Below are 17635 nucleotides of genomic sequence, written 5' to 3' on the forward strand. Positions count from 1 at the left end.
GTTTCTTTTTTGTCTATCATAGAAAACTGAACTGATATCTTTAGATAACTAAATTACTAGTAGTGGTACCAGAATTTCTCTCCTTTTTTATAAGTCTATTTAAAGCCCATCACTAGGTTAAGTATAGTTGATACTGTTTCTTCATCATGCATAATGCTTTGCATTAACACTGAATTTCATCACCCATCTTATTGACCAGTCACTGTAAGACAGAATTCATTTCACCACTTGATGTTTACAGTGTAAAGCCTCTATATGAGTATGTCTTTTATATTTTCTTTTTATATAGGGGAGATAAGTAAGCATTTCAGGAGATGATTTCTCTCATTCTAAGGCAGACATTCAAAATAAATCAAATGAATCATGATATGTGGCACTTCAGGACATGGTTTAGTCTAGTCTACCCTTGATTGGTTTAGTGTGGGCTTGGTAGTGTAGGTTAATGGTTGGACTGGATGATCTTAAAGGTCTTTTCCAACCTAAACGATTCTATGATTCTACGATCTTTTTCTCTTTTTTGAGCACAAAGGAAGCCTAGATGCAAATATTTCCATAGAAAGTAAATGAAGATAAATAAGATAGATCATTACCCTCAAAATAGCAAACATCTAAGAAATAGGAGTCTTAGCTAGTAGTTCTCCCTCCAAAATCAAAGAAAAAAGATAGGCACTGCCCACAGCAATTCTCCTCACCTTTCTTGACACTTATTTTCAGATGGGATGACTCCCTCTTAGAGAAGGTTCTCTTTTCACTGATTAGAGGGAGCTGGGAGGACTGAGATTTGGTGTAATTTTTAGAAGGCTAAACTTAGATGAGATTACTCCATTGTTGGCACTGTGAGAACCTTCTGAACTGCTAGAACTCAGTCACAGATTTAAGAAGGTGCTAACAGGTTTTGATCATTCTGAACCACACCAACTACTGCAGCCATCGTTCCTGAGTTATGTGGCACGGTCACAACTGCATGCCATCATCCATCTGTACAGACATGGGAAGCATCTGTCCACAGATGCAACTGCTCTGAGGAAGTCTGTAAGCTTTGTGGTCTCATTATGCTGCACTCCTTCTAGATCAGTTCTGGATGGGTTGAACTGCACAGGTCTTGGTACAGTGGTACTTATCCTTCAATTAATCAACCTCACCATTTAGTCCACATTCAGTGCCCTGCCTTTTAACTTGTAATTAAAGCTTCCCTACCATATAAAATAAGGTATTGTTATTTTCTTCTAATCATATCCTGAAGTGAAAGCTTCAGTAAACAATGGAATTATTCAAGGAACAGAAAACATTTAGAAGAATATTTTTGATTAAAAGAAACATTTCAATATTCATTAATCAAAATGCCCGTCTTCTCTTTTGTTGAACTGAATGTAAATGCTTTGGTTTGGTTTCACTGGACATACTTCTGCATCTTACACAACGTTGTTTTATGATAACCACAGTTCAAGACTATTCCATCCTTAGTCTTCAACTTGCTTACAAGAAATGCCAATTATTTATACTAGAGATATTTACCAAGGGACCCCAAAGAGTCAGTATTGTGGGCGCATGGTGAAGAACTGACCCAAACAGAAGCATTTCAATGTGATTTGAGAAACTAAAATATGTCAACTTCTCAACTAAAATTAAATAATCTATCTAGCTTTTTCAATAGAATATGCACACAAAAATCAGGACAATTGTAACTTCCATAGAGTTTTCAGGGTTTTTTTTTAAAAAAACACACTGATTTTCTGTTAAAAAACTGTGCCAAAAAAAATCCCAGGGAGATGTATTACAGGATGAAAATTCCACTACCTAAAACAATTCTTATTTGTCTTCAACTGTTCATCCAGAACTATGCCAGTTATGTAAATAATTACTTACAATGCTTGTAACATTCACGAAATGGTACATATTTCTTGATGATATGAGCAGTGAGTTATTTGCCTTGATATTTCCAATATCCTAAGAGAGGTACTACAACATAGCCATTCAAATGTAGTACTGAAAATTACATAAACGAAATTTAGTTTTCACTTCTAAAAAAATGTATGCAAAGGTCTGAAAACACATTCCACTGTATTTAGTGACAGAGAAAAATTCCTGTTTCTTATAAACAAAAGATAGGTACCCATGCAATGTATTACACAGTACCAAGCTAGAAGAGTAACAGTGCTTTAAAATGGAGTTCTGTGAGAAAGTCATGAATCTTCCTTGAAATAGAGCTACATTTTATAAACAATTCTGACATTGTGGACCAGAACCGTAAAAATATTTAGATACCCAAAAATGCAAATAGGCACCATAAGGAATTTTCACGTTCATTTTAGACACTTAGCTCCCCTAAACACACACACAGATGATTGATTGGCCTTGTCATAATCCATCTGTTAAGAACTGAGGGGTGATGGGAAAAATAAGCTCCTTGCTTATATTACTAAAGAATGTTTACCATTTTATATCAAGTAAAGCAACGCAATCAATAGCAATTAGGAACTTAGCTGCTTTTTGTGATCCTACCAAATGCCAAATATATCGTTACTTGCTCAAATACCTTTACTAATCTGGACCTCTCTGCCATAACTAGCCTAGAAAAATGAGAATAAATGACATATGCTATAAAATTATCACATCATTTGTGTTAGAGTGCAAAAGCCAACGGTCTGTAGCATGACTGTAAGCAAAAGAAAGGAAGAAATTACAACAAAACCAAAAAACCAATCTGTAAATGGTTGTAGGAATCTCAGTAGGTGAGCAACTGAATGCATATTACAAATTTGGACTCAGTTGCTATTTATTTTCAAGACAATGCAGCTGTGAAAAATAAAAGCTTACACAAATCAAATCTGTGCTGCTTTCAAGTGCAGCTGCTCTCTTCATGTCAGTTCTTATTGCAAGTTGACAGGGAACAGTTATTTTCACTTGCAGATAACTCTAGGAGATTTTTACAAAAGTGGAATTTGACAAAATGAAGAAAGCTTTTATATCCTGACCCACTCTGGTATTCACAGTACCACAGAAATACATTTAATCTGTACAAAAGCACAATTAACTGCAACTGCGCTTGGACAAGCGTCAATGAGTTTTTAAAAGAGGCTATAATGACTACCCCTCAGAGCTCAGCATATTTATTACACCAATAAACTGAGACCAGATTTGTCATACTTTGCTTATAACCATCTACAAATTAGCTGCCTGATCCATTTTATACTAGCCTTTCTTTATCATTATCATTGACGGAGATTGGGGCACCACAAGCAAGTTATTCATCCCTACCTAAGACACATACCTAAAGTATGTGAGATAAATAACCGTCTAAAAAAGCCTTGCTTTCAACTGTCAAGACAGGGAGCATAGGCGACTACCTTAGACATGATGCCTAATGTTTAGATGGAGTCATTTATATCAGATATGGTGGACTGATCACTGCCACTTTAACAGCATATATATATATACACACAAGTGTGTGAGTATGCAACAAAAAAAGGCAAGATTAGGTGAGTAAATCTGCATAATTTCCCTATATTTATCAGAGTAAACATCAAGATAGATTAAAAAGGCCAGAGAGTTAAGTACATCACGGTTGTTTCCTCACTTTGCACAGCTTGTTTGCTTTGCAGTTTATGAAACGGGGATATGAAGACACTCACAGATTGATAGATCTTGATAAGATGACAGACACAGTCAGAAGGATGCACCCACAGGGACCAATTTCAAACTGAAAAAGAAAAGGACTAGTTTTATTTTGTTTGTTGTGTACATTTTTTGCCCAATCCTAAAGAAATGCAAATCGAACTGAAAACAGAAAGAATTGTTCTCAGTTATGCTAAAGCTTAATTTGTTGCTCTGTTTGTTAAAATGCAAGACATGTCCATATAGTGTTTGAAACAACGTTCAGAAGACATCATACGAGACTGATAAACACAGAAAGACTGGAAGCTGAACTATAACAGGTTTAGTATCTTCTCTATACACAGTACCTGGTGAATATTCTGCTGAAGAAATACAATCAAATCTTCGTATCTTGTGGCACTATGCAGTATTAGCTGGGAAGGAATGTAAGAAGAAGAAAAAGTAACTAAACAATAACAACTCATTTTCATCACCTGAAAGCTGAACTAAGGTAGACAAAACTTTAAATCTGACTGGAAAGATTTGAACTAACAAAATGGAATAAAGATCTAATGAAATCTACCTCTTACTGTTGTTACTTGGTATAATATTGTATCTCAGCACTTTGTATATTCTGAATTTTTAAATACTGCTTCTTCTTGTTTTTAAGTTCATTGAACAGACACTTTGATTCATTCATAAGCAGTATTTAGAGGCAGCATAACGGTGTTAGTTGCACTCTGAAATAGCCAGCAGCTCAGAATTCTGTTAACATATTAATTATCTAATCTGTCTTGTCTCTTGGAAGAGCATGTTATAGCCAAGGTTTTCTGCTGCATTCATCCTATTTATACAGGTTTTCACTTCCACTTGTTCCAAAACTGTCTGGTTCTGAGAAGTTGTTGACACATCATTCCTCCATTTAGGAGGCCAGTAATCTTTCCTTAAACCACTAAAGCCTGGCTTATGGCATCACTGTTTGCAAAGCCATTTGAGAGCTTCAGATGGAAATAAAGGCATAACTGGAAAGTACTTTGCCATTTGGAGCTTCTGGAGGAAAAAAAAAAAGGCAAAGAATTCTGTGTAAGACGAGAAGAAAATACTGCCTTTTGATGCTCACAGCCATGCTGGTCAACTTGAAAGGATCCATGTTCACTTTTACTGCATACCAATAAAAGCAGGCACAGTTTATAAGTTTGAAAGGTAGGTGGAACAAAAACGACTTCAGAGCGCCCAACTGCCCACAGACGCTGGGACAACTCAGAGCCAGACAGACTACAGGATTTTGTTGTTTCCTGTTGCGTTTTGGATCACAGCTAACTAATTTGACATAAAAGATTTTAGAACACTGAGAGCAATGGAAATCAGATTCATTGTACTAAAATAAGAAAAGCCAGAAAAAGGATATATGGAGAATGTTACTGTGAGTTACACAGAGCCTTACAGTTTCTAAGATTCCATCTGCCTTGTATTTTCCTATGGGAGTGAACTGCTGTCTTCCTGATGGCCTGAAGAGGATATTCAGACAAAACCAAAGCTCATGTTAAAAGAAACAAAATAGCATTAAAGAGAAATCAACATTTTATATGAACCAAATGATAAGCCAAAGATTTTTGATTATTATTTTTAACCACTTTTTTAATAAAGGACCTCTTGCATAAGTTCATATTACATATTAAACAAATTTTTATCAATGAAGCATATACTTTAGCTGTGCTGTGCTCTCTCAGTCTATTTAATACGAATTACAAGTTTCTCTATACAGAAAGAGGATAAATATAGGTTTAAGATGTTAATAACTGTTTTTATTGGAAAAGAATATTAGAGCAATGACATTAAAACAAGCAGAGAACATATGTACAATATCATCACAGAAGCAACATTTTATAGATGTAAAATATGCAAAATATAATTTCAAATGTCTTTGAATTTGCTGCTTCTATTTCAGCTTTGAAGAAGAACTTCTGTGCCCAAAAGTTTCTGTTATTTTTCAACTATCTTAGTTGACCTAATAAAAGAAATGACCTATTCTCACAAAACCTGGCTCGCTTAAAAATATTGTGTAGGATCCAGTACAGCTCAAAGCTAGCAATCTGAAAGTTAGACGTCTTGTGTACAAGCAGCCTAATTGCATAGCATAAACAAAGTAACTAGTAGGCCGCTACAGCAAAAGGAAGTTAATCCCAGCCATAATAGAATATCCTGCAATACAAAATTGTTAGAGTAAAATGCTGCATCTGGAAAAATAACTCTTGATAAAGATTTTGGAGCAATCCTAGCCTCAATGAAATCCATAGGATCTTTCACAGCAATTTCAAAGAATTTGACTATTCTGTCCCAGCTACAGACAGCAGAAATGACATTTCGCATTTCTCACTGAGCCATTTTAGACTGCATAAATACATCTTACAAAACTTTCATTTTGTAAACTATGTACATATATAACAAACACAAGTATAGGAGCATTGTACAATAACTAAAACTGCTTCTCCTACTTACAGTGCCACAATTGCTTTTTCATTGCCTCCTGCACGCCACAATATGTCTGCAATAGCCATGGTGAGGCATTTGGTCCTGTGAACTTCTGAAGGCTGAAGACAACTGCAGTCCAGGAAATGCAAGAAACAGACAAGTACCAAAATGCGTATTGGGAAGCTTACTCATTAGAGGGCAAACTGTCCCAATTACAGTATACATAGATTCATAGCAGGTTTGTAGCTAAAAGAACAAAAGCATTTTTTTTAGAGACTAGGTGTCATAATGCGTAATAATGAGGCTCTGGCAAGTTGCCTTGGAAAATTATCATTTAGCTATCTCAGTTCTTTCTACAGTCAAGAAAGAGACAACTTGGATGGGCAACAAAAAAATCCTGTGAGTTGCACAGGGAGCTAGCGTTGTTACTGAGAAGACATACCAGGTATAAAGGTACAGTTGAATCCCACCTTTCTCTGAGGATTAAGCATCTGAATGAAATGCCACGAGAGAGCTCACTGTGCACGCAGTATGAAGATTTCTCAGCACTGGACTGAACAATTGATACGAGGATGTGGTGCTGCTGTTCAGCACCTAAAGAGCTCTAAAGAGGGAGGTGCAACTGAAGTCACCACTGGAATATTGGCTTTCTGGAACCATTCTTTGAGGTGAACCACCTTAAATCTCATTTTAGGCATTTCAGAAGGTAGCTTGAATCTTATTGAAGATAATCATATCCAGTGAATAGAGCTGTATCTAGAACAACTTCCTCTTTAGATTGCTAGTAAAACAAACTGGGCACAGTGGGTAGGCCTCTTCTGAAGTCAGAAGTGAAAGAGAAATTTGAGGGAAGTTAATTCACCTAGGTCAAGTGTTAACAGCAGTGTGTTGCATTTGGGGGATCTAGATGATCCCCCAAAAGCATCATTATGCTGCTCATAATGATGGTTAGACCGCTGTTATGGGTACTTAAGCCAAGCAACTGTAAGCTTGCTAGCCTATGTCTACATGCTCTATGACAATAGGCTTGTAATACTGGTGAGTCTAAGAGATGAAATGCACAATCTCTACTTCTAGGAGATGAATACTAAAGATTATGTCTGATTTATAAGGACTGATTAAAACAAAAATATTATTATCGTTAAGAGCAATGGACCAAAATCAAGAGAAGACTAAACAAAGTATGATCAACAGGAAATGATTGGGTACAGATCTATAACCATACCCTGAAAACTAATCTTCTCAAAGAAATAGTGGATGCTCTTTCAGAATACATATTTATAATTGATTTAACAAAAAAACACGTAAATGTACTTTAGGGAACAATACTGCATTGGCAAATAATGGACAAGAGAAGCTAATTCATCTTTAAATCTGTAATAAAATTGGTTTAACATTCTGTAACAGGATTGTTATATATATTAAATATGATTTTTAGTTTATAAAGGCCTTCATACTTCCTTTCTTTCTGAAGTTTTTATTTCTTAACTCTTGTCAACAAATCTACACTATAATGTTCTTACCTACTACTAAACTTTAGATAAAGTACCATCTGCAATAAACACTGTGCTTGCATTTTTTTTAATAAGGTATGACCCAAAGTGGTGACCTAAAACATTATGATAACTGACCCAGTATTGGTCTACGGAGCCTCACTGTTTCTGAAATATTTTCACTTAGATGCTTGGCTTGGAACTTACACAATTAAGTGCAAAAATATGGAATGTTTACAGCAGTCTATTGATCCCAAACATGTAAGCAACACTGTCAACACTTTTCCTACAAACTGTGTTTTGTGAAGTCTTCTAATATCCCCCGTTATTCTAACTTCCAAGATGTGAATGGAGAAATAAAGGACCAGGAGGCCAAAAGTCACAGAATGGAGAACTGGCAGATTTAAGAATAAAACCCAACACATGCACCTGAAGAAGTGGACAACAGATCCATGCCCCTGGGAAGCACAGAACTGGAACTTTCTCTAGTGGCTTCAAGAACGGCAGTCTCTGAAATTCAGATATTATCAGTCTTATAGTGTTACCAGCATGAGAGATGATGTCAAAACCTGTTTCCAGCATTTGAGTAAAAGATCTAATAATTCAAAAGACTAAACAAGAAACACCAAACATCAAAAAATTAAACAGACTTTCAAGTTCAATGTCTGCCTTGAATATAATGTTCATTTAGAGAATGTTTCCCTCTCTGAAGGATGTGAGATATGGGAAATAATTGGTGAGAGATTTCAAGTAAAATAATATAATCACAACTTTCTCTTATCTCTGCCTGTGTTCTAATACAGACACTCAGAAATTTATGGGAACCACAGCAACTAATTTATGTGTCTGAGAGGTAGCAGAGTAAGAAGGAGACAGGATAATTATTTCTTGAATGTTGAAGAAGCCTGAAGACAAACACTTACTGTGAAGTGGCTAATAATTTGAAAATTCAGGTTAGAATTAGAAAGGAATATTAATCCTCTCATTTCAAGCTCTGAGACTTCCCTATCTTTCTGCCTGACTGACTAAGAGTTTCTTCTGCCCATGGCAAACACATCATAAGAAAAATATGTTTATTTCATGAATAAAACAGTCCATCTTGCTATTCATTTTTTGGAGCCTGGAGGATTTTAGCATTTCTGTGCATAAAGACAAAGAGCTCACCTGCTAACCTGAAATTCCTTGGAGACTTTCTACATACTTCACCAGCATTTTTCATATACAAAATATGTAAAACCAAGATCTTTTAAAACCATGTGGATAATAGGAGAGGAAAAACAGGAGAAGCAAATATTGCCAAGTGAACAGGGTAGGTTGTAGCTGTCATAAGTTGGGACACTTATAGTTTAAACAATCTGGCCTCAATCCACTTATTTGGGTGCCACGGAATTTTATGACATTTACATTACATTTACGATGGCTGTAACATGTTGAAAGAGGAAAAAATTAGTATCTCTATTTTCACTAAGGATGACCTGAGACTCAAAAGGACCAAGGAGCAAATGATCAAAGGCTGTCTGTCCTCCAAGCTGAAACAAATTCTTGGTTTTCACAACCAGAAATAATTCTTTGGTGAATTCTGTGAAGATTCCTGGTCATAAATAAATATGTACTGATAGGTACTAAATATGTACTGATTTTCTTGCATGGAAGTTTCTGAGCTTTTTCTTTCATGTGGACAAGAGCCTCATTCTGCCTTGAAAAGTTGACTCTCATTATAATCTGAATTACAATAACAAAGTTTTGCTAGCTAATTTTTGTACTTTTTAAAAGTGTGCTCTGAACAGCAGGCTCTTCATATGAATTACAGACTGAAAGAACTGAACAGAAGAAGAAAAAAAGCTAAACTGCATAACATTGTAGAATTAACTTAACATTACACTCTGCACAGGTATTATACCACTGACCCTACCTCTTTATCAGTCCATGCTAATTGCCTTTAAGTGACTTCAAGGAACAGGCAATTTTCAAGCGATGAATTCATAGTGTCTTGTTTATTTGGCCCTTGTCTTGGGGTCCACAAGTAATCAGTGCCAATAATAACTAGCAACAGCAATAGCAGTAGTAATGGTAAAACTTTCAGTATTGTATTTAGACTCTAAGCCTTGTTTTCAACATTTCTAATGGCTTACCAGGTGTCTTGTATCAGGACTGCCTACCCACTAGTACTCCTGGACCTAGGCACCTGTATGGACCCCCTAGGGCTCGGTAATCCTTTGATTAACTGTCACTTCCCATCCTGGGTGTTGAAGAGAAATAATAATGTTCTACAGGTGCCTGTTTCTTTCCATTATTGATGAAAACAGCCCACACAATGAATTTACATTAAGTGCCAGTCAGACAAAACTAAGGAAAATCAACAGAGACCCTGTCACTTTCCTAAACAGTTCCAAGCAGAAAAGTGTATATTTAAGGCCAAATTTTTATACATGATGAACATTTTTACATTGTAAGGTAATGAAGTTCAAGAAAAATCTCAGCATGAAAGCTTTTCTTCTGACTAAATTGAGGTCAGTGTATCACCCACAAATAACACAAGGTGGTGGCAGTGTAAACCAGTAAAATACCATTATCCCTATCCAACAAACTGTACCTATAAAGCACAGGAAAGCTTTGTGAAATTTTTCTTTTGTAATGGACTTAATTTCTTCTTGAAAACAAAAGGCAAATACAAGAAGTCTGGTAATAAAGTAATTTTTTTAGACATTATTTTCCAGCATTTCATTGAATAAGCTCTGTTCCTTTAGCAAAGTGACAAATATGTTAATATTATAGCAGTCCAAGCAATTTTCCTTGACACAAGCAATACTTAACAATATTCCTTTAAAGTAAGTAGAAAATACACACACAGAATTTAAATTCACATTCTATTAAGGAGTTTAACTGTGAAAGATCAAACACAGTAGCAAGTAAAAAAAAATTATAGCTATAACTTTAATTTTTCACCCTCCCTGAAATTCTTAGTCTCAAAAACTGCATGAATTTAATGGTCTTTCAAACCTTGATTACATTTTCTTTGAAATCACATCTCCATGGGATCTCAAGGTTAAATAATTTTCACTGGTCTCAATTCAAGCTGTCGGATTTTTTTAGAGGTTCTTGGGTTAATCACAAGCAAGTAATCATACAAATAAAACACCAACCTCTAAATTCCTACAGTTGAAAGGGAAGTAAATACAAGTAAATCATATGCTTTCTTTCTCTCTCAGAGACAAAGAGAAGTTCAGTAAGTTCAAACTCAAAAGGTTCCTGAGTGGCTGCAGCAGAGAAAAAAGGTTTTTACTTCTGTATGGAAAATATTTCTGATGTGAACTGCTGACTTACCGAGTGTCTTTATTCCTGTTGCCGTCTGCAAAGATAAGCTGTTGTAGGACACAAGCTTGAACTGCAGCCAGTACTCCACATGGGCCACCCTGAGGGGAATAATGGGACACCCTATGAGCAAAACAATTTGTACTGTTTGATGCTGGTGAAAACTTTTGCAAGCCATGTGCTTCCACTCAGGCTTAAGCTATTCTTTCATCTCTCTCTTTCCACCCATGACTTTGTAGTGGGCTCTGTTGGTCTAATTTTTTTGCAAGCCAATGAAAATCAGTGTTACTAACTGGTATTGTGTTTCCCACCTATTTTTCCTGAAAATGTCTAGACATCCATAACATCAAAGGCACTTCTTTTTTTTAAATCTGTTCTGTGATTATGCCAACAAATGAAAGATCTCCTGACCCCTACTGAGCCACAGTCTATCTTAATTTCCAGACAGAAATCAAATCTTTTCCAAAGGGTGAAAACAAGCCTTGCTCTTTTACCTCCTCTGAGCACTATGCCTCCCCTCAAGTTCCCACTTACATCACTAAACAAAGATTTCAGTTTTATGTATAGTCCTCTGCACCAGGTAGCTATATCACTGGGGAAAAGAATGAAAACAAACAAGTTTGAAACTTTCAACCGATTAATATTGGGAAAAAACCACAATACCAACAAATACCATATTAACTTTAAACTTTATGGAAAATAGATTTATAACTGTTTTGAAAGACTGCGGGATGTGGTAGCAATGTATTTCCTTCTCTTTGCTTATTCTCTGCCATCTAGCCCACCTGATCCCATTGCATGACCAAGACCTATTCCTATGGGTTAACTATATGGCAGAGACACTGCACAAGTTGTCCTCAAAAGCAAATTGTATGCCCTCTTCTTGTCTAGAAAACTTCATGCAGCATAATGCATAACTCCTTCCCTTGTCACTCAATTCTCTCCCAGGTGCCTCGTATCATATTATTTACTCAAGCAGTTTGCTGAGGAGACAGAGAAAAGTCATCATTTGTCTGGAGCGTCTATGCATGAACACAGCAGGCTACGCAGGACTAATCACAGATACCACAATACCACACATCACATTGGTATTACTGGGAATTACTGGACCTTAACAGAGGATTCAGCATATTAAATCCCACAGATGCTGTCCCATGTGTCTGGCAGCACATGCTGCCATTCTCAGAAACAGGCTCATTCTTAACATTAGGAAGTCCATTACTTTAACACAGATCCTCGCTAACCCAACATCCCATATAGGCTGACATATCAGGGTAACTTTCTCTACCCAGGTAAAGTAAGCAAAACAATGAGCATAAGAAACTATGGAACACCCAGCAGGTTTTCTGGAGAGTCTGTGTTCTGATTTCAACTGATGCCAAAGTCTACGCTGTTGTTACCCTCCACAGCATGAGATAAACCCAGGATCGCACTGCTGTCATATGCTACAATTGCACTTCCAATTTCCTCTGTAGATCATGACCAGGCTGTGATGAATCAGTTTACGATCTGTCAAACTCCTCTCAAAACCCTGGAGGAGAATGAAAAGTGCAGCCAGCACTGCTGTTTTCAAATAGCAATGTGATCAAAGTGATCAGTTTAATTCTCAGGGTGTCCTAAGTACAGCATCTAGCCTAAGGGAACGGGACCCGCAGGTACATGCAGTATGCACAGTATGCAACCTAGAAAATAAAGGTCCTGTAATCAGAAAATAGCTTAGATATTGATACCTTCCATTTTCTCATTGATATTGCACACACACTACCTCTCTGTAGTTACTTACATAACTAATGACTGAATTGTCTGAAATATATTAAGGAAAAAAACAAGGTTTATTTCAGTCCACCAGGGAAAGCCTCCCAGTCAAAAAATCATAAGGAACCATTCTAAATATCTTCTTGTAGCACCACAGAAAGTTAACGTAGGAGAGAATCAAACAATTGTTCAGCTGAAATGAATTTTGGAAGTGAGCAGGAATATATTAACAATCTGAAATAAACACATCTAAGCAAAATGCTCTAGTCTACCCTTCCTGTTGTGCAATTTATGGTAGGGAATTTAATGGCCAGTGAGTCACTAGAAGTGATGAGACATCCTTTCTTCAGCAGCAGGGTCTGGAAACACCAAAGTAACATTTACTGTGGACCAGTGACCATTAGTGCCATGGTTCCTTTTGGAGTTTAAATTAACTTTTAATATCTTTTTTCCGCTAGGTTTTATTTAAACATAAGCAGCTTTCTTCTGAGATCATCAGCCTAATGAAATATTTAGCTGGACAAGGTAAGTGAATTAAACACCTTAATGACATGTTTATTAGCCATTGTCTTTGCCCTAAAGCCTCTCCTCCTCTCATTTCTGTATAGTACATAATGGTCTATTTCTCTCAGGCCAGATAAAGATTTTCTGCATCAGTGCAGAAGCTTGATGAGTGTTTTGTAAAGAGGAGTCCGCTCCTTCCCTAGTCTTTACTGAAGTCCTCAGATCCTTGCTCTTAAGAGATGCGTAGATATCCCAGAAGCATATGTACAGAGTCACAGGGCAGAGACAAAAGAGACATTAAGAGACAGGGCAGAGACATTAAGCTGCAGCTGAGGAGGATGCATTTTTACGATGGATCTGTTTGATTTTGGAGGCAGCTACGTATCCTGTGCCCTGCGTGTGGTCCCTGGTCTGAGTCTACGCATCGGCCAGCTGAGAAACCAGGCTGACCAACTGCATCTGGCATACAGAGGAGAAGGACAGTCTGAAGCACTGCAGTGTGTGCAAGTCAGGTGCCCAGGCAAGGTTGACAAGATAGACACCAGATGAGTGAGTCTCCCACTAAATGCCCTGGACCAGAGAGATCTTTGGTAGCACCAAAAATTTCTATGGATTTGATACATGCTTTCCAGGCTGACCCGAGTCATGGCATGGTAGTTTTACCAGCTCTGGTCACCACAGGGACCTGCTGGAGATTTTAGAAAGAGCCACTTGGTAGATGATGCCTAGGAATTGATGAAAACCTTGTTTTAGGGAGGAGCTGGCATTTTGTGGCTGCAGTGCAGAATTACAGAAACAAGGCTGAAAAAGAGGTGGTCCCACGAGCAGTCCCAGTGTCCCAGCCCCAGTGACACTGCAGGGGCATTTGTTCCCTTTTATTTTAGGAATGAGCCTTTTCATATGACCCCCATATCTTTAAGAGGCAAAAATCCCCTTGTGATTTCCCAGGCACCGCAGGCAATTCTTGCTACGTCCCCCCTATTTTGGCACAGATCAAGCTCCATCTTAAACTTGTTAAACATTGCCCCCAAATATCCTTTTTCTCTTTAACTCCACCCTTGATTTATGCTCTTTTATTCTTTTACCACCACTAGCTTTCAGCTGAAGTGCCTTGTCTTCCTCCCTACGTATAACTCACCGTCACACACACGTGTGCACACCTTCTGTAGCTACTTTAAGTTTCCCTCAGAAATACTCTATTCATCTCAAGTCTCCTAACAAGACTTGACAAGGTGACATCACCCAGTGGTAACCAGGGAAGTTAAAGAAAGAGAATAGTCTTTAGAAGACCTTTTTTTTTTACTGCTGAAACACATAGCCTTTGTAATCTCAGTGTAAAAAGCAAACATCACTTTAAGGAAGTAATTTACAGTACCTTTTTTTGCACAATGCCATATTTTAACTGTGGTATGTTTTTAAATGTAAAACTCTGTATTTTCCATTCTTCACTGAAGCAACAAAGACTAGAGCCAAACAAAAGATTTTTTAATTCCTATAAAAAAAAAGAAAAAGTTCTCATTTTAAAACCAAATCCAAAACACAGGTACATTTTCTTGCAGTAATTTGTCGAAAAGAAAGGAGGAGTGTGGAAGGGTAATGACTAACTCACCATAACCACCCTTTTCTGTTTTATACATACCGTAAATAGCAACACTCAAATGAAAAGGAGCAATTTTTTCCTTTTCCTGCAATATTGCTTCAGCTCATAATACTGTGTGCTGCTCAGCATAGGAAACTGTTTATGCAGATCATCTGGGGCACAGTTTCCCATGAAAGCATTACAGAATATTGCCTTAAATTTAACAGCTACAAGAGCAATGCCTACTAATGGTTATATTAGGGAGAAAAGGACCCTGCTGGACACAGTACAGAGAAAAGGCAGCCTGTTTTGCCTGTTGCTGGTAGGAGATAAATGTTACTCAAATGTTTGACTGCTGTATGTCGGATGGCATATCAGCATATGCCAAATTCGGATCTCGGCCCTGAACAACTGCAGACCACTGCTATTCAGGAATAGCTAAACTGAAGAAATTGCTGTCATGCTACAATAAAGCTGAGTAAATAAGAACAGACTGCTCAGTGTTTGTACAGTTACTCTTTGATCTAGAAATGAAATTGGAAGACACCCTCATTAACTTTTGTCTGTTTTTTTTCCCTCGTCTGCATGGGAAGGAAAATATTAAAAGTATTTAACAGTTCCATCTCTGCTCATAATAAAGAAGATAAGCAAGGGAGAAACAGTGATAGGGGAATAATAAACTTGTTCTGAACTGCTGCGAATTTAAAGGACTGGAGAATAAGCACACGAATAACTGACTACAGGCATTAATAAAATAATACAAGCTTCATTAATTAAAGCTATTATTTGTGCTTTAAGTGGGCTGATGCATTCTGGCCTGCCTTTCTGGTATTTGTCTGAATTTTGGACAGGCATCCCTACATTACTTTTTCATGTGAATACCAGATAAGGAATATACTCAGGAATTAATACAGCATGTTAAAACGCACACAAACATGCAACACAGAGCAATCCACTGCAGCTTTGGCTAACTTAACTGAAATAACCTTCTCACACATCTATTTGTATTTACCATCATAGTTAGTCTTACTTTTGCAAGAGAAATATCAATTGCCTTTGATACTACTTGAAGCATATACAGTGTTGAAAGATCCGGGTTCTTATTAACTTCTCCAATTGTTTCTTCATCCTCAACATCAACTGAAAGAAAAAAAAAATCCTATAATGTCTTGGATTAAAAAAATGCCTCCCCCAGCAGGCTCAGTGCCAGGGGGTCATCAATATGACAATTAACACTTTCTTGTCATCCACCTTTATAAAAAAGGAAATATTGTTTTGGCCAGAAAGGACAGATAAAAAATGCATGAGCCAGCCTTTGTTTGATTAGTTCTTAATGACTTCTTTACACAGTCTTACCCAAGAAGTTAATAGCAAATGCAATTACTCTGAATCAACTAAGAGTTACAAAAGAAGCGACTCATACATATTTGATTACAGCTGCTCTGAAGAATACAATAGTAAAAGCCAAACTGAAGCTCGACATAACTTACCTAATTCTAAGGCATCTTTCATTCGGTCTTCTTTATAGCAAGTGGATGTTGGAGACTTCCTACATGAAAATTAACCAAAAAATTAATGACCAAATGTTCACTTTCAATGAGAAAAGTTGTTTGAATAACCAAGAAGAAATACGGAGTATGCCCACACAAAGATACAATTTTTTTTGTGTATGTGTATATACATATACGGGGGGGGGGGGGGGGGGGGGGGGGATGTATGTGGAGTGAGATATTCAATGGCTTTCTCCTTTGGCTTTTAAAATGTTCTACACAAAGGTGCTCAGACTCACTAACATTATTGTATAAAAAAATAAATGGTGTTAGAGCAAAAACTTTTTTAGTGGAAGAAAGCTGAACTTCAGGAGTTCATCAGGAAAAGCAGCCAGCACAGAGCAATCCGCTGCAATTGATTCAGGATTTCAGTCCTGTTTCAACCTCAGTTTCATTTAATTTGTGTGATTTCAGTACATGTCAAGTCCTGTAAGCTCATATACAGGGGCAGATTTTATACTCCCTTGAAATTCAAGTGAGGATATTCACATATATGTGCCTGCCTCTGAGTCTGAAGGATCAGGACATAAAATAAAATTTACATCCCTGACAGGGATCAGGATGAGATGCAAGTTAGTCATTAAACTATTTGAAATATCCAAATAATGTAAGTGGGAATAGGTGTTAGACTGGCTGCCTTTACCAGCATAATTCTTTAATCCACTAATAGATAGCAGTTGTTCAACTGCCCCTGTGATTTAATTGTATATTACATAAATAACAAGTTAAATATTCATATAAAAAACTACTAAAAGGACTAAGCATTTAAGCTTGGCTGTGAAGTCAGAACTTAAATAGAATGTTAGATTTTTGGAGATGAGATGGGTTTATTCTTCCTGTTGAAAACGTACCAAAATGAATTCAGAACCAAGGAAAAGTTTCCAATAAGTACTGCAAAAAGATGGCCTTTTTTTTTCAAAAGAGCAATACTGCATCATTGGCCTTTGCTTTGGAAAAAAGGTATTGCACTGACAGTCCTTTCAAAAATAGTATGGAATAATTTCCTCAGCAACATTCTTTGTATGCACGATATTATTATAGCAACAACTGCTGTCATATCACATACTTTCCATTAACTTAATTTCCTTTTTCAGTGTGTGAAAGATGAATAGAACCAGAACACAGACATATCATACTCAGGACTTTTCCAGTTTAAAACCATTTTGGCACCTTTCTCACTGATAGCCTTTGTTACTGTAAGAAAAGAATAACACTTCTCTTTTTCTCTATAAGCACTTTAAAGGATTTATGCAAGGAAATGTGGACGGCCACAATTCAGAAAAGACAGAATGGAAATGAATCACCCTTGTTACTAGCGACTTGAGGTAAAAAGAAATAGAATGACCAGCAGGTCAATATAAATAAGAGGCCTGAGA

General features: G+C 36.9%; 1 protein-coding gene across 1 annotated transcript in view; it reads right to left on the reverse strand.

Moving 5' to 3' along the window:
• The window catches only part of MINDY4 (MINDY lysine 48 deubiquitinase 4), an 80340-nt gene that overhangs the window by 36379 nt on the left and 26326 nt on the right, over window positions 1-17635 (reverse strand). Inside the window, exons 6-13 of the mRNA XM_075706151.1 lie at window positions 16200-16258; window positions 15722-15849; window positions 14506-14622; window positions 10884-10972; window positions 6094-6195; window positions 5039-5102; window positions 3963-4028; window positions 3633-3700 (exon numbers count right to left, since the gene is read on the reverse strand). Of these exons, the coding sequence (XP_075562266.1) occupies window positions 3633-3700; window positions 3963-4028; window positions 5039-5102; window positions 6094-6195; window positions 10884-10972; window positions 14506-14622; window positions 15722-15849; window positions 16200-16258 (693 nt within the window). The remainder of the gene's footprint in view (window positions 1-3632; window positions 3701-3962; window positions 4029-5038; window positions 5103-6093; window positions 6196-10883; window positions 10973-14505; window positions 14623-15721; window positions 15850-16199; window positions 16259-17635) is intronic.

Source organism: Pelecanus crispus, chromosome 2, assembly GCF_030463565.1.
Source record: "Pelecanus crispus isolate bPelCri1 chromosome 2, bPelCri1.pri, whole genome shotgun sequence".
NCBI classification, from domain to species: Eukaryota; Metazoa; Chordata; class Aves; order Pelecaniformes; family Pelecanidae; genus Pelecanus; species Pelecanus crispus.